The 20,137-nt window shown below is 57.2% G+C and overlaps 1 protein-coding gene across 1 annotated transcript; it reads left to right on the top strand.

Moving 5' to 3' along the window:
* The first annotated feature begins 2,710 nt into the window (after positions 1–2,710).
* On the top strand, positions 2,711–20,021 carry LOC118006596 (sodium-dependent proline transporter). The gene is made up of 14 exons (XM_034999309.1): positions 2,711–2,840; positions 7,826–8,009; positions 9,613–9,744; positions 9,924–10,158; positions 10,613–10,751; positions 11,463–11,597; positions 12,641–12,744; positions 12,875–12,999; positions 13,687–13,799; positions 14,028–14,159; positions 14,585–14,684; positions 14,892–14,992; positions 15,532–15,699; positions 19,058–20,021. Exons 1-14 carry the CDS (start codon positions 2,808–2,810, stop codon positions 19,265–19,267), a joined length of 1,911 nt encoding a protein of 636 aa, XP_034855200.1. The 5' UTR covers positions 2,711–2,807; the 3' UTR covers positions 19,268–20,021.
* Positions 20,022–20,137: the final 116 nt, after the last annotated feature.

The raw sequence follows: 20,137 nt of genomic DNA on the forward strand, positions 1-20,137 counted from the left end.
CTTCTTCTTCTTCTTCTTCTTCTTCTTCTTCTTCTTCTTCTTCTTCTCCTTCTCCTCCTTCTCCTTCTCCTTCTCCTTCTCCTTCCTCTTCTTCTTCTTCTTCTTCTTTCTCCTTCTCCTTCTTCTTTCTTCTTCTTCTTCTTCTCCTTCTCCTTCTTTCTTCTTCCTCTTCTTCCCCTTCTTCCCCTTCTTCCCCTTCTTCTCCTTCTCCTTCTCCTCCTCCTCCTCCTCCTCCTCCTCCTCCTCCTCCTCCTCCTCCTCCTTCTCCTTCTTCTTCTTCTTCTTCTTCTTCTTCTCTTCTTCTCCTTCTCCTTCTTCTTCTTTTTTTTTTAGTCCTGCCTTTTCTGGGCCTCAGTTTCCCCATCTGAAAAGTATAAGCCTGGACCCATTTGCACTCACAGCCCCAGTGACTGCCACTGATGTTCAGTGGTCACCCCATGATATGTTTGCTTGAGGAAGGCTAAAGTAAAGATCCAGTCCTGGGACTCCGGGGTGGCTCAGTCAGTTAAGCGTCTGCCTCCGGCTCAGGTCATGATCCTAGGGTCCTGGGATCGAGTCCCGCGTTGGGCTTTGTGCTCAGTGGAGAGCCTGCTTCTCCCTCTCCCTCTGCCTGCGCTCTCCCTGCTTGTTCTCTCTTTCTCTGACAAATAAATAAATAAAATCTTAAAAAAAAAAAAAGATCCAGTCCTATTCCCTCCCACGACCCCAAGGCTGGCTCCTCCCAGGGCTGAATCTGGGGGAAGCAGGTGCAACTGGGAAGGTGCCATAAAGAGGCCAGTCTTCCAGGACTCTTGAGCCAATGCCTCACCTCTATTCCCTCTTCCTGTGGTTCTCTGGGCTTTCCATAGGGTCTAATGAAACCCACGTGTCTAATGACGGGGTTGTTCAGCAAAGCTGCACCCTGTCCGGTAAGAGAAGTGGTGACAGGCCCTGGGGGAGGGGCACGGGGGTGGTTCCTGCCCGGGCCTTCTTGGATTCAGGAGCCACGGGCTTTTGCCCTCTCCAAAGCCCAGAGATTCCGCGCTCTGTGTGACCTTAGGTATATGATTTCACTCCTCTGAGACCCTTCCCTCAGGTGCAACTGGGGATGCCCAAACCTGTCTTCTGAGGCTGCTGGAAAGAGTTATAAAACAGATGTTGGATATAAGCCTTTATCCAATGAACACAGTAGGGTTTCATGAATGTTCCTTCCCTTCACCTTCATGCCCAAAGGGCTCCTTCCTCCTGCATCTGGAGAGCCCCTGGCCTGCCCTTTGAGGCCAGGCTTAAATAAAGGAGCAGCTGGGTGGGACCTCGGGAGGAGAGGTGGGCCCAGGACCCAGCCAGGCCCTTTTCCCGGGCCTGTGCTTTGATTTAAACCCTTCTTGCCTCCTTCCAGGCTCCAGGGGTATGAGAGGCAGCAGGCCCTTATCCTCACTCTCCCCAAAGACTTCCCCATGTTGGTTAATGGTAGGGCAACGGTATGATTTAGTGTCTGAACTGGGACACTTGTGAGTGAAAGGGACATGATCGACAATGCACATGCCAGGTCCACTAGCATATACCAGACCAGTGGGTATGAACACTGTAGCTAATAATTTCCCCTCCTAGTCACAAGCTCACACGAACCCTCACAAGGTCCTGAGAGGTCGGTCAGGCACGGCGTCGCTGATGGCTCATTTTGGAGACGTGAAATGATAACATTCCTAAGGTCATACTGCTGGTGGAGAGGAACCCAGGTGCTCTAATCTAAGTCACAAGCCATCACAACAACACGGTGACGCTTGCTCTGTCTATTCTTGCCCAAACCTCCCTGTATCTCTTTCATCCCAGCAAAAGGAGAAATGTTCCAGACCACCTAGAAGGTCCATGGGGCCTGACTCTGTCACTGGTGTCACTCACAAGCTCTGTGACCTTGAGTGAGGAACTTAGTTTCCTCATCTGTAAAATAGGGATGATGCCATCTGTCTCTCCAGGTCACTGTGTTGAGACAATAAGACCTAGCCCGGGATCTGGCATAATAAATATTGGTAGATTGGACGACTGAATACATATCCGATTCATGTCGGCTGTTCCTTTTGTGGCAGGAGTGGGCAACTCATAGTCAGTCAGTAAGTGTCAGCTGAGCCCCTACTATGTGCCAGGCCCTGTACTACATGTTTTCTATGCACAATCTCCCTGGATTCCTCACATCACTGTAAGGGGGGTAAGATTCTTATCCCCATTTTCCAGATGAAAAGGCATCTTTCATCTGGAAAAGCGCAGCGAGCTTAAGTAACGGGGCAAGGTCACACAGCAAAGGAGGCACTCGATCGCTGAAACCCAGGACCCGGCCCTTAGTGCTCACGCACGTGGCCTGCCTCTCTCCTCGCCCACTGGGGAAAGGGAGGTCACTTGCCCAAGGTCACGCAGGAGACGGTGGCCGAGGACCCCAGAGCTCCGAGGGTTTCCGTCGCGGACCCCCTCCTCCCGCGCTCGGGGCCCCTCCAATCCGCAGCTCTGCGTGCGGGGGCGCGCTCATCCCCCGGCTGTCGGTCCGTCAGCCTGTCTGTCTGGGTGTCTCCGCGGGCGCAGCGGTGCACCCTCCTCAGGCTCGGGCGTTCGCAGCGCCCGGCCCGCGCCCCGCGCCCCGCGCCCCGCGCCCCACGCCCGCAGCCGACAGACCGCAGCGCCTGCGCCCGCGCCCGCGCCCCCCACCCCAAGCCGGTGCGCGGGAGCCGCCGAGGCAAAGTCGCGGCGGCCTGCCGGCGGCGCGATCTCGGCTCCCTCGCTCGCTCTCTGCTCTCAGGGGAAGCCAAGCCGGGAAGCCCCGCAACCCGCCCTCCAAGATGAAGAAGCTCCAGGGAGCTCACCAGCGCAAGGTAGGGCAGGAGGACGGGGGCGCACACGGGGGCGGGGGCACACCTGACCTGGGGGTGCAGAGGCCCGCCCCATCCAGGCCCCGGGAGGGTCGGAGAGGGCACCTGGACCGGCTGGGGCTCCTGGGGAGGCCGGGCTGAGCTAGGTTGCAAGGAGGGGCGGGGTCACAGCCTGCGGCGGGGGTGGGGGGTGGGGGGCTTGTCGGGTGGCGACATGGCCTTCCCCATGCCGGGGTCGGGGTGTTGTGTGATGGGGCTGGGGTTCATTTGGCCAGGTCCTTCGAACAGGTGTGTGCAACCCCAGGAGGCATGGGGTAGGGGTGGCTGGGGCCAGGCGCCCGCCCCTTCCCAGTCCCCGACCCGTTTCCCCCAGCGGCTGATTGGGGTTGGGGGTGTTAGAATAGCTGAGCGCCAGCCTTGAGCTGGACTAATTTCGGGGGGGTGGGGGGCCGGGAGCCGCCCTGGTCCTCATCCGTGCGCTCTACACTGAAGCAGCCTCCGAGAACCAGCGGGGACGCTGCCTTTCATGCCGGGGCTTTTGCCCTGCGGGGGGGCCACCACCTGCTTCCTCCCCACCACCTTTAGCTTCCCTGCTAAGACTCCATCAGCAGGGTTGACCGGAGGCAAAGGCAAGGAGGAAGGAAATAGGAGACCCAAGGGATATGGGGGTAGGGTGGAAGCTGGCATGAGAGAGGGGGACAAATCTGTGTTTTTGGATCCCTGGGCTGAGATCGCAGCCCCTCCCCACTTCTCCTGTGGGGTTAGTTAGACCTCCCAGCCAAGTAGCCTGTGGGGGTGCGGGAAGGGAGAGTATTGGGTCAAGGTTTCTTGCTTTTGGCTTAAAAGTAGAATTCCTAGCCAAGGAGTCAGAACTCCTGGGCACTCTTTCTGCAGATGCCACCTACCCTGTGACTTTGGGCAAGTCCATTCTCTAACCTGGACTGTCATTTGCCGATCCAGCTCCAGTATCAAGGCACCAAAGTAGGCCCCTGAGTGGGGTTTGGGGTATGTGGTGACCCCACAGGGGCTGGTAGATGTATAAATGGGAGAGAGAACTCACAGGGGCTGGTGTCACTGACCCCCCCACATCCCCATTCAAGCCTTCTGCCCCTGTGCAGCTGGGCGTGGAACCGTTGTGATAAGTGGGTCTTTTTTATTTACTGACGTGAATGACTTCTTGGGGCCATTTGTGGGTCTCTTGGGTCTTCTTGGGTCCTGCCCACCATTCTTTCCCATTCTCCTAGTCTCTCCTCTTTCTTTTCTCTCCCCACAAGAGCTCCTGCCCCTCACTGCCACAGGGCCATACAGTGTGTAAATAGCCATGTTCTGTAAAGCCTTATCTCATGTAATCCTCAAAAATTCTAGGGGCTAGGTCTTGTTATCCCTACTTTATAGACAAGGAGAAAACAGACATGGAGGATGCAGCTTGCTGCTTTCCTAAATATGGGCTGAGTGACCTAGGGCCAACAGGGCAGGGGTGGGGCCACCTGGCCTCAGTGTCCTCTCCCTTGGTCTCAAGTGAAGGGGGCAGGGAGGGAGGAAATGCCGGGTATCGGCAAAGGAGCAGCATTGTTAGAGATGAACACTGGGCTGAAAGTCAGGGGTGTGGATTCTGGTCTTGCTCTGCCCTTAACTTGCTATTTGACCTTGGGCTCAGCCCTTCCCCTCCCTGAAACTCAGTTTCCTCATCTGCACAGTGATGAAGCTGGACTCCAGATTTCTATTGTCTCTCTCATCCGGTATACCTGAAGAAGGTATGAGAGTCTTGGCTTGGGGCAGGCTAACCTCTTCCAGCACCTGCCACTGCTGGTGGGGACCTACATCTGTTGGTCCCTAAAAGAGGGGGTGCAGGTCTGGCAAACTCAGTATGATGTTCCTGCGTGAGTCGGGATAGGCAGTGGGGGAATCGGGGGTGGGATCTTCACACCCAGACCCAAGTGTGAAGCGACTCATTAAGCTTCCAACCCTGCCCCATTGATTTGGTTACTTGTCTCCCAGCCAGTCACATCCTCTCTGTGCCAGCCTCCTGGGATTCACCCCATGGTGGGGTTGGGGGCTCCAGGTGGTCTTGGGATTGGCTCATCTTTGGAGGACCCAATCCCCTGTCCCTGGAGCAAGAGCAGGCTTCCCTCTGATTGGGGGGAGGAGGGGGACAGGAGAGCTGGCAGCATCCTGCTCTTGGAACTCCTGTCACCATGGAAACAGAGAGCCGGGACTGCTCTGTGAGCAGAGAAAGGGCAGCAGCTTCTCAGGAGGGATCAGAGGAACCTCATTACTGGGCCCTCCTGCCAGCTGGCCTGAACAGGGCTGGGGGCGCTCACGGGGTGACCAGCCTGCCACACTACCCCATAGCAGGGGCCAGTGTTAACTGGCGGCTCCTCCATCCCTCCTGGAGCTCACCTGGCAGGGAGTGATTCCAGAGGGCCGATGCTCACCCAGCTGGGGAGGAACCTTGTGGAAAGGGGCATCAGAGGGCGGGTGCGGGTTTCAGAGAGGTCCAGGGGCTGCTACTATCCTCAGCCCAGCATGTCTGAGATCACCGCAAGCCCAATTACTGGAAAAGCGGCTTGTTCACGTTCATTATCGCCAGCATTGCCCTCACCCATAATTATGCCAGGTTGTCCTTGTTACCACTGCCCCTCTGGCCAATAGCCAGCCTCAGGCAGGATCGTTACCATGGTCGCCACTGTCCCTGGGAGCCAACCCAAGACTGTTACCCCCATCCTGCCCCCCCCAAACCCGTTGCCTCGACCCTGTCACTGCACCCAGACACCTCCAGTCCTATGACACCTGCAGTCTCCTTTCACCGTCTTTATCCCGGCAATGCTCATAGGACAAATCCCCTGCAGAGCCTCCTCTGTCACCACCCAATTTGTGTGTAGACACCTACTTGGCTGGTGTCAGGAAGGGCAATTTTAGGGGGAAAAAATATCTGGCCAGTAGACAATTACCAAGTCCCCGTGCTAGGACCCGATCTGGTCTTCAACCACTGCGAGTGTCTCCAGGGGAGTCTCTGGTGAAGCTTGCCTCACAGACCATTAGAGCCAGAAGGCTAACAGATACACCTACATTTCTCTCAGTAAATCTCAGCATGCTAGCTTCTTAAAATCCTTTTCTTAAATAGAATTGCAGAATACTGTCTATTCTAGTCAGTCGCAGTGGGTTATTGGTGCATTAAAGGATCTGACAAGTCCTGCAGCAAAGAAAACTATTTTGCTTTGTGTTAACCCAGTGTTCCCCAAACTTCTTTGACTCAAGAATCCTTTTCTTACACTGAGCACCCATGAGCATCCCAAGGGCTGTGTTTTTTGGAAACACCGATTTATTCAATCCCCTCAGTGTAGAGATGGGGAAACTGAGGCTCAGAAAACTCTTTCCTCAAGTCACACCCTGAAGTGGCACAGACCTGGGACTAGAATTGTAGTCTCCTGACTCCCAGTCGAGGTATCACTGTTTTCCCACAACCATTCCTCAGCAGAAGCAGGGGGTCCTTTCTCCTCTCTCAGAACCATGATGTTATTGGACAATTGGCCTTCTTTGCAGCTCCGTCCTTCTCTGTTATGGGTGTGAATTTCAGAGGCAAGTGGGAAGGGCATGGCTGCCCCTTTCTTCTGACCCATTCCAGGAGACACTTTGGGGGAACTGCTCTCTGAATTTTATTTTATTTATTTATTTAAAGATTTTATTTATTTATTTGAGAGAGAGAGAGCATGATGGGGGGAGGGTCAGAGGGAGAAGCAGAATCCCCACTGAGCAGGGAGCCCCATGCGGGACTCAATCCCGGGACTCCAGGATCATGACCTGAGGCAAAGGCAGCCGCTTAACCAACTGAACCACCCAAGTGCCCTTTTTTTTTTTTTTTTTAAAGATTTTATTTATTTATGCTCTCTGAATTTTAGATAGTTAGCCTGGTATCTTTGAGTTTCATTGCAGGCCCTCAGCTTGGGCCACCAGCTCATTACCCCCAGCCAGCATTTCAAGCAGCTGGGGGAGGGCCTCCATTTCCCAGCCCCAGGCTGGAGGGAAAAGGCCCAGTGGACTTCCCCACCCTCCTTGAATTGCAGGCAGGGATCTTAGGGACAGCTGGCTGCCGCTCCCCTCTGTGCCTGCCTCTCTCCTTCAGGGACAAGAAGGTTATGACTTCTGTGAGACAGATCCGAACTCAGTAGCCTCTTCCTGCTCATGAACTAAAATTCACAGTCCTCCATAGGCCTCCTTGAGCCACGAGAGCATAAGTCGAATTCCTCCCTCGGGGGAGGCCGTGTTCCCTCCAAGTCCTCTTCTTTCTGTGCTGAGGGCCCCCACTTCTTCCCCTGTCCTCCTGTCACTGTTTCTCCTGAACACCGTCCTTTCTGGCCATCTGCCCTGTAGACATGCTCCGAGCTATCTGTGTCTTTCTTAAAATGCGGTGCCCGGAACGGAGTAGCAAAGGCCAGCACCGGAGGTTGAAGACACGGGCTTCAGTGCTGGGAAGCGCTGGGCGTGAGAGCTAGCTCTCCACCAGCCAGCCTTCTAAAACCGCGGCTATGTCATGACCCCTCTCTGAGCCTCTGTGGTCCTCGTGATTGAAACAGAACTTAGACAAGTACTTAGCTCAGAGGCTTTGAGAATGAAATCAGGCAAAACGTTTAGTGCACTGAGCACACAGTAAGAGCTCAAGACATGGTAACTATTATTAAGATCATCATCGTTGTCATCATCAACCTAGGACCATCCCTCGATTTGACCTCTCTGTCAACCGAACTAAGCTCGAGGTGGCTTTCTTAGCGCCTGAGCCACCCTGCTGGCCTCATAAATTTGTAGTGACCAGCCACCCCAAGGAGCTCCTGCAAATGACATATTAGCCCAGCTAAGAGCAGTTGATTTTCTCAACCTAGAGTATCTTTGCATTCAGCCCTGTTTGATTTCATCTTCTTATTTTGGGGGTGGGGTGGGGCTGTATCACAGTTCCAACCTGGCCTCACCTCTTTGGTCTCTTCTACCGGCAGCCCATTACCCCAGACCTGCTGATGACCCCCAGTGACCAGGGTGATGTAGACCTGGACATGGATTTCGCCGCCGACCGGGGGAACTGGACAGGCAAGCTGGATTTCCTGCTGTCCTGCATTGGCTACTGCGTGGGCCTGGGCAATGTCTGGCGTTTCCCCTACCGGGCCTACACGAACGGAGGAGGTAGGGGCCGGAGGGCCTGCTGGAGGGGCGTCTAGGCTTGTAGGCCAAGACTTGGGGTGGAGTGAGGTTTTCAGTGGCTTTGGCCACCATCTCCTATGTGGCCTTGAGCAGGATTCACCGAAAGCAGTGACATGGAGCTGGGAGAAGTGAGCTCTCTCTGCCTTGTGTTTTTTCATCACCCAAACCCCTCCTCCCCCTCTCATGCCCAGGGTGGATACCTCCTCACCTCTCCCCTGAAGCCTGGGCCCTTCCCGGGCCCTGAGTGATGGGCAGAGAAGCTGCCTCTGCTTCATGACAGCAGGCTGTACCCACCTGGCAGCGATCACTGTGCTCTCACAGTTCTCCCACCCGCCCTCCTCCCCCCACCCACCAGTCCTTCCCGCTTGTGAATCTTCGATCTGTCCTCCTCTCCTGGTTCCTTCCGTTCAGACTACAAACACGAAGCCCATCCTATCTTAAATAAATCCTCTGTTGTCCGTGCTTCACCATCAAGTGACTGTTCTGAGTCTCATTAACAATAGCTGGCGTTGAGCACTTACCCTCTGCCAGCCCCAGGCATTTAACCCTGATGACAGCCCTCCTGGGCGGGCACGGTTGTCCTGATGTGACAGCCGGGGCTTGGAGAGGCCAGGTTCCTTGTCCAAGGTCGCCCGCTGGCCGACCCAACATTCCACCTCCAGGACGACCTGCCCCAGAGCCAGTGTGCTCCTACCCACCCTCGAAGCCTCCTCCCGTCTCTGCCAAACTCATGGAAGAGGCACCTATTGGCAGAGTGGCAGAAATCCAAACAGGAGGGGATGAGGCGAGGACAAGATGAATGGCCGTGACCGGGAAGCGTGGGACTGGAGCTGGGGTCTGACGCTCTAGGAACTCCATAATGGCCACAGTTCTGTGGACTCTCCCTTTCCCTGGCTCCCAATTCTGTTTCTCTCTGGGTGCTGACCTCATTTTCTCCTGGGACCGGCTCCCTCCTTGCAGTTGGGTGGCGGGTGGCCACAGACAACTCTACAATGACTTCATCCTCAGAGCTGCGCTCTCTGGGTGCGGCCATATGCAACGGCAGGGAAGGTCTCTAACCGGCCCGCCTTGGGAGCCTGGCCCCTGTGGGGGTGGGGGTGGGGCGGCGGGTGTGACTGACAGCCCTTCCAGAGCCCTGTCGTGGGGGGCAGTCTTCTAAAGGAGCTGCCTGTCAATAGGGGAAGCAAATGGGGAGAGGTATTGGGCACATGCGACCACTGGTGGCAGCCAGAAGCCCCTAAGGTGGCATGGCAGAGAGGACAGGGGGAGGTCTATTGGGGCCAGATCCCGAGCACGTTCATTTCCTACTGAGGAGTTTGCGCTTTCTTTGGCAGGGAATTCACTCATATTCCTTCAGTCACTCAGTGTTTGCTCTGAGCCCAGCCCTGCTCTGGGCACTGGGGCTGCAGAGGAGGGTAAAGCCCCACGAGCCCCTGTAGCCCTCTGTGATCTGGTCCATCCACAGGAGAAGTGCTCCGTGGGGTTGCAGGTGTCTGCCATCAGGAGAGGGGCGGGGCTGGAGCTGGGCTTTAGGGGAGCCGACCCACCTGAGACCTTCCCCTGACTGCCCTCCTCGTCCGCACAGGCGCCTTCCTCGTGCCCTACTTCCTCATGCTGGCCATCTGTGGCATCCCCCTCTTCTTCCTCGAGCTCTCTCTGGGCCAATTCTCCAGCCTGGGACCCCTGGCCGTCTGGAAAATCAGCCCCCTCTTCAAAGGTGAGGCCTCATAGTCCCGGCAGGGGCCTGGGCCCGGGGGGAGGCAGGGAGGTTGTCCTCCATGACCCAGCCTCTAGGAAGAGGGAAGTGAAGCCCAGACAGGGGATGGCTTCCAGGGCCACACAGCCTGGCCTGCAGAAGGCTTGACCTGAGGGCAGCCCCCTCTCCCCCACGCCCAGGTGCCGGCGCCGCCATGTTGCTCATCGTAGGCCTGGTGGCCATCTACTACAACATGATCATCGCCTACGTCCTCTTCTACCTCTTCGCCTCCCTCACCAGCAACCTGCCCTGGGAGCACTGTGGCAACTGGTGGAACACGGACCTCTGCCTTGAGCACAGAGGCTCCAAGGATGGCAATGGGGCCCTGCCCCTCAACCTCACCAGCACCGTCAGCCCCAGTGAAGAGTACTGGAGGTCAGGCCACTGCCAGCCCAGCAGCTGTCTGGGAGGGCCCCGAGCTGCTGGGGATGGGGTGGGGGGGATAGGGGGCAGGAATGCGCCAGGGTCCCCAGGGGGCTCAGCGTGCACCTGGAAGGCCGAGTCCAGGTGCTGGTGTTAGGTGGACCCCGGGTTCTAATTCCAGCTCTTCACTGACCAGCTGTGTGACCTTACACAATGTACTAGGCTTCCGGTGCTTTATCTTTGAAGTGGGTATGGGAATAGCATTCTGAGGGTCGTTGTGAGGATTAAGGGAAGGAAGGTATAAGTTGCGCCCCAGCCTATTGGATAATCATGCTGGGTAAATGCCAGCTGATAATCGAGATGCTGCTGACACCAATAATAGTAACCTTGCTGGCCACAGCTTTACCCCATGCCCACGGAGTGTGGCGGGCTGACCAGAGGACACTCAAATCTTCCTCTCCCACAGCCGCTATGTCCTCCACATCCAAGGCAGTCGGGGCATTGGCAGTCCCGGGGAGATCCGCTGGAACCTCTGCCTCTGTCTGCTGCTGGCCTGGGTCATCGTGTTCCTCTGTATCCTCAAGGGCGTGAAGTCCTCGGGCAAGGTGAGGCCCGGGAGGTCCTAGAGGCCTGAGGGGCTGAGTGGGGTGAGGGCTTCCTGGAGGAGGCAGCTAGGGCATGGACTGAGTCTGAGAGGATGAATAAACGTCGACAGGGAAGAGGTTGGGGGTAGGAGTGGGGGGTGGGGGTCGGAGGCACTGCCTGGAGGAAGATTTGGAGGTGAGGATGGATGGTGGCCAGGCTGGTTCACCAGACCGGAAACTTGCCAAGGACAGGACCTGTTACTCAAGTTTGTATCCTAACAGAGTGCTTGGCACTTTGAAGAGGCTTCTCGGGTGTTTGTTGAATGCTTGGAAGGTGGGTCTATGACTCAGGGTGGTGGGGGCTTTGGGAATGTGCAGTGGCGGATGACCACACAGGGTGGGTTGCATGGGCTGGGGGCAAGGGGAGTGGACACATGGAGGGGGAGAGTCTCATCAACCCTAGGCAAGGCCTCCAGGCAAGGGCCAAGGGTGGCCTGGAGCAGGGCACAGCAGAGCTGGAAAGGGTGGATGGGTTGGGGATGCTTTGAGAAGCAGTGACAGGACTTTAAAGAGGGATCCATGTGCAGAGGGAGGGAGGCAGGGAGGGAAAGAGAAGCATCATGGATGGTGGCTGTTCTCAGCTTGCGAGTTAGGTAAGATGGGGAATTCTGGAAGAGGAACAGGATAGAAGGAAGGTCACCTCGGCCTTCCATCCCCACTTATCACTCTCAGGTGGTGTATTTCACGGCCACGTTCCCCTACCTCATCCTGCTCATGCTGCTGGTCCGAGGAGTCACCCTCCCAGGGGCCTGGAAGGGCATCCAGTTCTATCTCACCCCCCAGTTTCACCATCTGTTGTCTTCCAAGGTGAGGTCCTCGGGGCTGCGGTGCAGAGGGAGGGGTCAGGCCTGAGCCAGAGAGTAGAAGGAGGAGGGCTCCCTGGGGAAAAAGGGGCAATGGATAGGAATCCTCCCTGTGGTGGGCCCCCAGTACTGTGCTCTGCACTGTGCTCTGCACTGTATGTCTTTTTCGTTTCTTGTTCTTCACTGTCCTACAAAGTAGACATTATTCTGGGGCACCTGGCTGGCTCAGTCAGAGGAGTGTGCGACTCCTGATCTTGAGGTCATGAGTTTGAGCCCCACATTGGGTGTAGAGATTACTAAAAAAATAAATCTTAGAAAAGGGTAGACATTATTCTCCCATTTTACAGATGAAGAAACTGAGGCCTGAAAGAATGATAAGCTTAAGATCACACGGCTAGGGGGTGGCAGAGCTGGAATTCCAACCCAGATCTGTCTGACTCCAAACCCCAAGGAGGGCATTAGGTAATGATGGAAACAGTGGTGCCGACAGCTAACATTTCTTACTTATTAACTGCCAACGGGCTGACCCTGCACTTGGCATGGATGCAGTCATTAAACCTTACCACCACCCTATAAGGGAGCTACTGTTCTTATCCCTGCATTACAGAGGGGGGACCCTAGGCTCAGAGAGGCGATGTGGCCTTGCGAAGGCCATACAGCCGCAAAGCGGGGCAGGTGGAATCAAATCCAGGCCCCTCCAACTCCAGGGGTTCCATGGGCTTGTTGTCAATATGGATCTACTGGAAATTCACATAAGACACTACTTCCTTCAGAATTGGACCAAGCTTAGCCATCATCTAGATCCTGGATGGGGAAATTGAGGCCCAGAGAGGGAAATGGACTTACCCGAGTCCCCCGTGGAAGTGCTAGAACAGGGTTTGCCCCGGCCCATGTCATTTTGAGTCACGCCCTTCACCACGCCGTCAGCTGGACCTGTGGACTTGCTCCCGCCCCACCTCCTCCCTCCTCTTTCCGTGGCCCTCTGGACAGGGCCACGGCGTGCCAGCCCTTCTCTTTGCTCTCCATCTGCATCCTTCCCTGCCACAGGTGTGGATCGAGGCTGCTCTTCAGATCTTCTACTCCCTGGGTGTGGGCTTTGGGGGTCTCCTCACCTTTGCCTCCTATAACACGTTTCACCAGAACATCTACAGGTGAGTGCAGCCTCCCAGACCCCGCGGCCCAAGCAGGGAGGAGAGTGGCCGGCCAGGGCAGGCCCTGTGGGCTGGGGGCGGGGCCAGCTTGCTCTGGCCTGGACCTGTGTGCCCGGACGTCCCCCGGCAGAGACACCTTTATCGTCACTCTGGGCAACGCCATCACCAGCATCCTGGCTGGCTTCGCCATCTTCTCTGTGCTGGGCTACATGTCTCAGGAGCTGGGTGTGCCCGTGGACCAAGTAGCCAAAGCAGGTGGGCAGGCGGGCCAGCCCTGGGGGTGAGGGTGCGTGTTGGGGACTGCCGGGGCCGGGCGAGGGAACATACGTGTGCACCAGCAAGGTTGTGGATGGCTACATCCCGTGAGTGTGTGAATGGGCGCCCACACAAATGAACGTATCTTAACTGGTCTCTGGGTGTCCAAGTGCAAAGGGGGTGGGAGGGCAACGGAGTGTGTCCGGAGATAAATGAATGTGTGTACGACATTGTCTTAGGTTTTGTCACATCTTAGTAACTTGCCTTGCTTGTAATGAGTCATTTCCCGTGTAGCGATGTCTTATGCAAGTGAACTGAGGGTTCAAATGATGATGCGAAGCAGTGTTTGTGCTGGTGGACGTGTCCACGTATGCGTTGGTGGGGTTGCCTGTGTGAATGATGGTGCACATAAGTGCATTCAAATGAGGCCTTATACCGAGTCTTGTGTTTCCTCCTGTACTCATTATTAATTCATTTATTTTGTCCACCTGTGTTCATTGAGCACCGACAGCGTTTACTGGCCGGGGTCCTAGGAGTTAAGTGTCGGAAGTGTGCAGTTAGGGTGCATCTCTGCGTTTCGCTTAACTAGTGTGCCCACGTGGGTGGAAGCGACCATGTGTGTTTGAGTGTGCCTGTGGGGGCCTGCCTCGGGCCCCAGGCTGCTGACCCTTTGTGCCCTTGGCCCAGGCCCCGGCCTGGCCTTTGTCGTCTACCCACAGGCCATGACCATGCTGCCTCTGTCGCCCTTCTGGTCCTTCCTTTTCTTCTTTATGCTGCTGACTCTTGGCTTGGATAGCCAGGTGAGCCTTGTCTGTGTCAGCGGGCACCTTGTGGGGGGGGGGGTGTGTGCGATGTGTGCGTGCGTGTGTCCATCTGCGACGTGTCTGTGTGTATGACGTAGCTGTGTGTGTGTGTGATGTGTGTCTATCTGTGTGGGGTGTGTCTCTGTGTGAGCGTGTGTGTCCGTGCACGTGTGTATGTGTGTGTGGTGGAGGCAGAACTCCGACCCTCCCCTCCCCTCCCCCCAGTTTGCCTTCCTGGAGACCATCGTGACAGCTGTGACCGACGAGTTCCCTTACTACCTGCGGCCCAAGAAGGCTGTGTTCTCGGGGCTCATCTGCGTGGCCATGTACCTGATGGGGCTGGTCCTCACCACCGACGTGAGTGCTGCGGGGGGTGGGGGGCAGCCAGCGGGGGAGGCGAGGCCGGGCGCCTGCAGCAGTATCCGTGACTGCCCCCTGGGCTACCTGCTTCTTCCTCTTCGGGAGGAAGCTAGCCCAACCCAGGCCCTCTGCCCAAGGGCAGCCTGGCCTCTGGCCCAGAGTCCTGACTTCAAGCCCGGCTCTCCCACTTGCCAGATGACCTCAGGACAAGGGGCTTCCCCTTCCTCAGCCTGTGTTCCCACCAATAAAATGGGGTCTACATCTAGGATTGTGGTGAGGCTCCAATAAGATGATGTGTGTAAAGGGCTCGGCAGGTGGGCCGCGGTCACACGGTCATCGTCTTGCTGTCACCGCTGGCCTGGGCTCGCACTAGGGAGCAAGACTGGGGTGAGGGAACCCCAGAGCTGTGGCTTGTGTTCTAGGGAGGCATGTATTGGCTGGTGCTTCTGGACGACTACAGCGCCAGCTTCGGGCTCATGGTGGTGGTGATCACCACGTGCCTGGCCGTCACCCGGGTGTACGGTGAGAGGGGCCGTGCGAGAGGGAGTGAGGCTCCCCCCGTGGGAGGATGGGAGTCTACTCTGGAGCCCCCCTGCACTGGGTCCCGGGTCCCAAGGGCCAGGGTCTCCAGTGGGGGCAGTGGCGTGGAGGGGGAAGGGGCTGCTGGTGCTTGGGGGGGGGGGGGGGGGCTGGGGGGGCCATTCTCCCCCCCCCCCCCCCCCTGCGCAGGCATCCAGAGGTTCTGCCGGGACATCCACATGATGCTGGGCTTCCAGCCGGGCCTCTACTTCAGGGCCTGCTGGCTGTTCTTGTCCCCGGCCACGCTCCTGGTAACTGGTGGGAAGGAGGGATGGGGCCCAGGGCTGAGAGTAGGGTCCCCCTCTGGGCATTCAGTCTGGAAGGCTGCTCTGGCCCAGAGTGGACCTCTGTCCGGGCTGAGGGGTGGGTGGGCACCAGGATCTGGGTCTACTCCCCCCTGCCTCGATGCCCCCAGCTTTTGTAGCTGTGCTGGGCCTAGCCCCGCGTGTTGTTAGCAAAATGAGGGGGGCTTTCCCAGGCGCCAGGGCCTTAGGGCTGGGGCTTTAGACTGGTGTGTTGGTGCATGTCTGTGCTTTCTGGGCCTTGGAGTTGGAGTTCAGGCACAGGCTATCTCAAGAACTGGGTGCTTCAGAGCTGGGCTGTCTCAGGCCTCACAAAGGCTCCAAGGATGGACCATCTCAGGTTCTATACAGCTTAGGACTGGGTTGTCTCTGACACTGGGTAGCTCTGGGCTGGGCTCTTTCAGGCCTTCAGGTAGCTCAGACCTGGGCTGTTCTAAGCCCTGGGGCCTGCCCAAAGCCCACTGAGATGCTGGGGCCCCCACCTGCAGGCCCTGCTGGTGTATAGCATCGTCAAGTACCAGCCCTCAGAGTATGGCAGCTACCGTTTCCCAGCCTGGGCAGAGCTGCTGGGCATCCTGATGGGCCTGCTGTCCTGCCTCATGATCCCAGCCGGCATGTTGGTGGCTGTGCTTCGGGAGGAGGGCTCGCTCTGGGAGGTAAGTCTGCCTGGCCCTTGTCTGCCCCTGGCCTTCCTGCCCTGGGGCCCTGCCCTGGGCCCACCTGCTAGAACAGAAAACATCTGCGCCAGCACCTTACCCAGGGCCTCACAAGCTTTTCCAACCAGTAGCCTGAGCTATGAATCCTCTCAGACCTGCTGGGGGTGAGGCAGGCTCAGGGGGCTTAGGGTCCTCCCCTGTGGCCCCTGGCACCATGCGGGGCCTCTGGGGGTGGGGGAGCACAATCCCAAGACCACCGATGTTGGCCAATGCCCACATATCTCGGGGAGAGGACAAGGGAATGGCCCAGGATCCTACTGTGAGTCAGGCAGGGGTCAGGACTGGAACTCTGGTCACCGGCCCAAAGCTTCCCTATGGGAACTCAGGGTCAGAAGGCAAGATTGAGAGACCCCGAGGGTGGGCTGCAGCCCATGGGTGACCTGGGAATGCACTGATGGTGGGAGCCCTGCCCACGCCAGGCTTTGTGAAGAGATCCAGAAAACACAGAGAATGCAAGCTGTTTGGGCATGGGGATCTGCAGGTCTCAGAAGAGGGGAGTGGACCAGTGAGTGTGCGGTGAAGCTAGGTGACCACTGCAATGTTCTGGCCCTCTCTGAGCCTCACTGCACTCTCTGCACTTCTGAGGCCATGCGTGTGGAGTCCCTCTGGTTGGGGGAGGTTGTCATAGAGAGCAGAGCTGAGTGAGCCTGCTAGGGTCTGGAGAGAGCCTAGGGACCCCAACCCATACCCCATAGATCCCATCAGGACTATGCTGGAGCCAGCTGGTACTGTCTCATGATAGCTAATTGTTAAATTTTCAGGGATGTTGTGAGCTGGTTTGAAATCGATCTTGGTGGGAATATTTATACCACTGGAATCGGCTACAAATCAAGCCTCCTGCGCCCCTCCAACCACTGCCCCCAGCCCGCTTGCCATCACCCTGCTGCCCCCACTCCCCATACAGCTGCACTGTGCCCTCAGCTGTCCCTCATCCCACCCTCATATCTGCCCCTGGAAAGTCTCAGAGCCTTTCCCCAGCAGAAGTGGGTTGTGGCCACAGCACCAGCCCGCAGGGGCAGTCCCGGGGTCCAGCCACTGCTGTGTGTGTGCCTGGGGGCAAACCCCTGGCCTGCTCTCAACCTCGGGAGCCCCACCTTGCTGCTAAAGGAAATGCGTCTCCTTGCTTGAGAGCCAAGGTGTCTGCAAAGGAAAGGAGGAGAGCAGGGTTGCTCAGGGTAGAGGGCTCCAGCCCCCTGGAAGTTCATGGTTCCCAAGACTTGCTACGCTTCCCTCTTGCCCTGCTGCCACAGCCGCCAACCGCCAGGCCCAGGGCCGTGTTGTTGGGTGGGGAGCACTGCAGAGGAGTCCTTGCCCGGCTCTGGAGACCTTCAGAGACCAGGGCTTCCAGCACTGACACCCTAGGAAGAATTGGGGTCTGCCTTTTGCCAGCTGTGTGACCCTAAGCAGTTAATGCACCTCTCTGAACCTTGCTTTTCTCTGTCCTTAAAGTGAGGACAGTGATCCTTCCCCTAAGGCTTGCTGTGAGAAGAAAAGAAGCTCATCAGTGTTGTCAGAACCGTGAAGGGCAGAAAAACAGAGTATTTTAAAAGTTTAGGATGGAGTCAGACTGCCTGGAGTCAAATCCCAGCATCGCCACTTGTCACCTGTGTGACCTTGGCCAAGTTGACTAACCTTGCTGAACTTGACTTCCAGATAATATCTGTGGGGGTGGAGGGTGAAAGGCCTAATGCCCCCTCACAAGGACGCTGTAAGGATCGAAGAAGCCCACACTTAGCACAGAGCTGGAACATGGTGAATGTTTTGTTCCACACCGGGGATTCTCACGGGGGTGATTTTGCTCTCGGAGGCCATTTGGTAGCATCTGGAGGCATTTTGCTTGTCATAATAGAATGGTGTGCACAGCGGGTGGTACTGGCTTCCAGTGGGAAGAGAGCTGGGATGCTGTTAAACCCCCCTCAGTGTGCAGAGAGCTCTTACACACGGACTCTCCAGCCAAAATGTCCGGAGTACTCAGGTTGAGAAGCATTGGTCTAGGCTCTAGTGTTCAGCTGGGAACGAATCTAAGTGCTTGCTCTCAGGGAGCTTGGATTTTAATGTGGGAGATAGACAATAAACAAATACACAAAGGTAGTAGTAAGTGCTATATTTTAAAAATAATTTAAAAAACTAAAACAAAGGCAAAGTTTAGGAATAGAGAATGATGGGAAAGTATTTTGGCCAGGGTGGCCGGGAAGACCTCTGAGGGGGTGACAGACACCTGACCGAACCAACAAGGTGATCGATATAGATATCTAAGGGGAGAGCATTCCAGGCAGAAGGACAATCAGTGCAAAGGTCCTGAGGCGGGGGGGTGCTGGCATGTCTGAAGGCAGCAAGGTCAGCAAGACTGGATCAGAGTGGGTGTGGGTGGAAGGAGAGTGGCAGGAGCTGAGGTCAGGTAGGTAGACAGGGCCCAGGACATAGAGGCCGTGGTGGGCACTTTGGGTCTTATTCCAAGTGAAATGACAAGCCACAGGCAGGTTTCTGAGCAGGGGGGTAACATGCTCTACAACAGTTCAGTAAGTGTCACCACGCTTTGAGTGTGGAGCCATGCTGGGTCCCAGGCTAAGGGCTCTGCACACATTATCCTCCTTGAATCTGCACCTAGTAGGCTCCACTTAATGTTGATTGTCTATCCTCCTTCAGGGGTCTGGGGCTCTTCTCCCCGCAGGGCAGGCATAGGGCTTTGGGAATGTGGTTTGGGAAGGGAGGAACCCTAGAAAGTCCAGACTTAGTCATTACCTTAGTCACCTCCCTCCTTCCATGGAAACTGGAGCTCGAGGAGGAAAGGTCAGACATCAGAGTCAGAATGAGGCCAACTGGGAGACACTGGAGGGTCAGCGACGACCCCGGCTGCAGTGCCCCCAGCTCCTGGCTCTTCCCCAAAGCTCCCCGCTGCTTAGGACTCAGCATTTAGGGGAAAGGACCCAGAGTGGGCTCCTGGATTGGCTGGCAGGTAACCCTAGCCTGTTCCCGGCACCCCTCTAAGTGCTCCATCTCAGTGCCTGCTGATCACCCTACGAAGGCATCACGATCCCCCAGTGACAGAGGGGGAAACCAAGCATGGAAAGCCTAAAACCCATGCCCAAAGGCCACCCGGCTTGTGAGTGGCCAAGCAGGACTCTCACAGGGCACGTGACTCATTCCCCTGGGGACCTCCCCACCCCCCACGCCCCGGGATTGTTGCTGGGGCTGACACAGGTGACGTGGTGAGGTCTGTGCGGGGTGCCCACCCGCAGGAAGCGCTCCACGAGCGCCAGCCACCCCCGTTTTCACCGCTGTCCTTGCTCTGCCACAGCGGCTCCAGCAGGCCAGCCGACCGGCCATGGACTGGGGCCCGTCGCTGGAGGAGAACCGGACTGGCATGTACGTGGCCACGCTAGCGGGGAGCCAGTCGCCCAAGCCACTGATGGTGCACATGCGCAAGTACGGGGGCATCACCAGCTTCGAGAACACGGCCATCGAGGTGGACCGCGAGATCGCTGAGGAGGAGGAGTCTATGATGTGAGGCGGGAGGCCGGGGGCCAGGAGGCCCTGCCCGGCTGCGAAGGCTAGCCGTGCCCCGTGGGGTTCCGAGAGGCCCGAGGCCGTGGCAGGGCGCCACGGGGATGCCAGTGCCCAGGGCAAGTCCTTTCTTGTGGCCTCTCCTCTCTGTCTACCTTCTCCCCACACGCACACAGACCCACTCAAAGCTCAGTCCTCATCGTGCAGATGGGTGAACTGAGGCCAGGGAGAGGGCCTTGCCCGAGGTCACATGGCGGAGGGCACTGGACCCCAGGCCGCCTGGCCAACCAGTTTCCTTTCTCATGTGGCGGTTGGCATCATTCTCTCCTCTGTTCAGGGCCCAGGCTCCTCCACTCTTTTCTAGGAAAGTCTGTCCCCACACATTTCAAACAGCCAGAATCTCGAGCTGGGCAGGGACGCTCAGGGCGTGGCGAGGCCCCCAAGGTCCCAGGCCTCGAGGGTTAGCAAGTGCAGTGGGAGAAAAGCCCTGTGGGCTCCTGTGCCTGGGCCAGGTTTCCTGAAGGAGGTGGGGTCTGAGGGCCCTGGAGGATGGGCAAGTTGGGAGGGAGAGAGGAGGAGGAGGGCAGGGTGTGGAGGCCCCAGTGTAGCCCCTGTGCCCCACCCCCCAAGCCCAGGGCAGAGGTCAAGGTGTTACCAGATTACAGCAGGGTCCAGGTGGGAAGGACGCATGAGGGGGAGGGGGAGCAGGGGACAAGGGGCGGGCAGGGGTTTGCATGATCTGGTCGTGCTTTAGATAGAATCTCTATCAGGTCAGTGTGCAGGGTGGATTAGAGGGGACGGGGTGGAGGTGGGAGGCCTGTGGAGGGCAGGCAAGAGGGGCTGGTGGCCTGAGTGGGGGGGGGGGGGTGGGGAA

Source organism: Mirounga leonina, unplaced genomic scaffold (genome assembly GCF_011800145.1).
Source record: "Mirounga leonina isolate KUSES-001 unplaced genomic scaffold, KU_Mleo_1.0 Mir_98, whole genome shotgun sequence".
NCBI classification, from domain to species: Eukaryota; Metazoa; Chordata; class Mammalia; order Carnivora; family Phocidae; genus Mirounga; species Mirounga leonina.

Excerpts from the sequence above, each read along its gene's own strand:
- LOC118006596 (XM_034999309.1), top strand. The coding sequence starts at position 2,808 with ATGAAGAAGCTCCAGGGAGCTCACCAGCGCAAG. Across the intron at positions 12,745-12,874 it reads TTTCACCAGAACATCTACAG|AGACACCTTTATCGTCACTC; the intron begins GTGAGTGCAGCC and ends GTCCCCCGGCAG. Across the intron at positions 14,685-14,891 it reads GGCCGTCACCCGGGTGTACG|GCATCCAGAGGTTCTGCCGG; the intron begins GTGAGAGGGGCC and ends CCCCCTGCGCAG.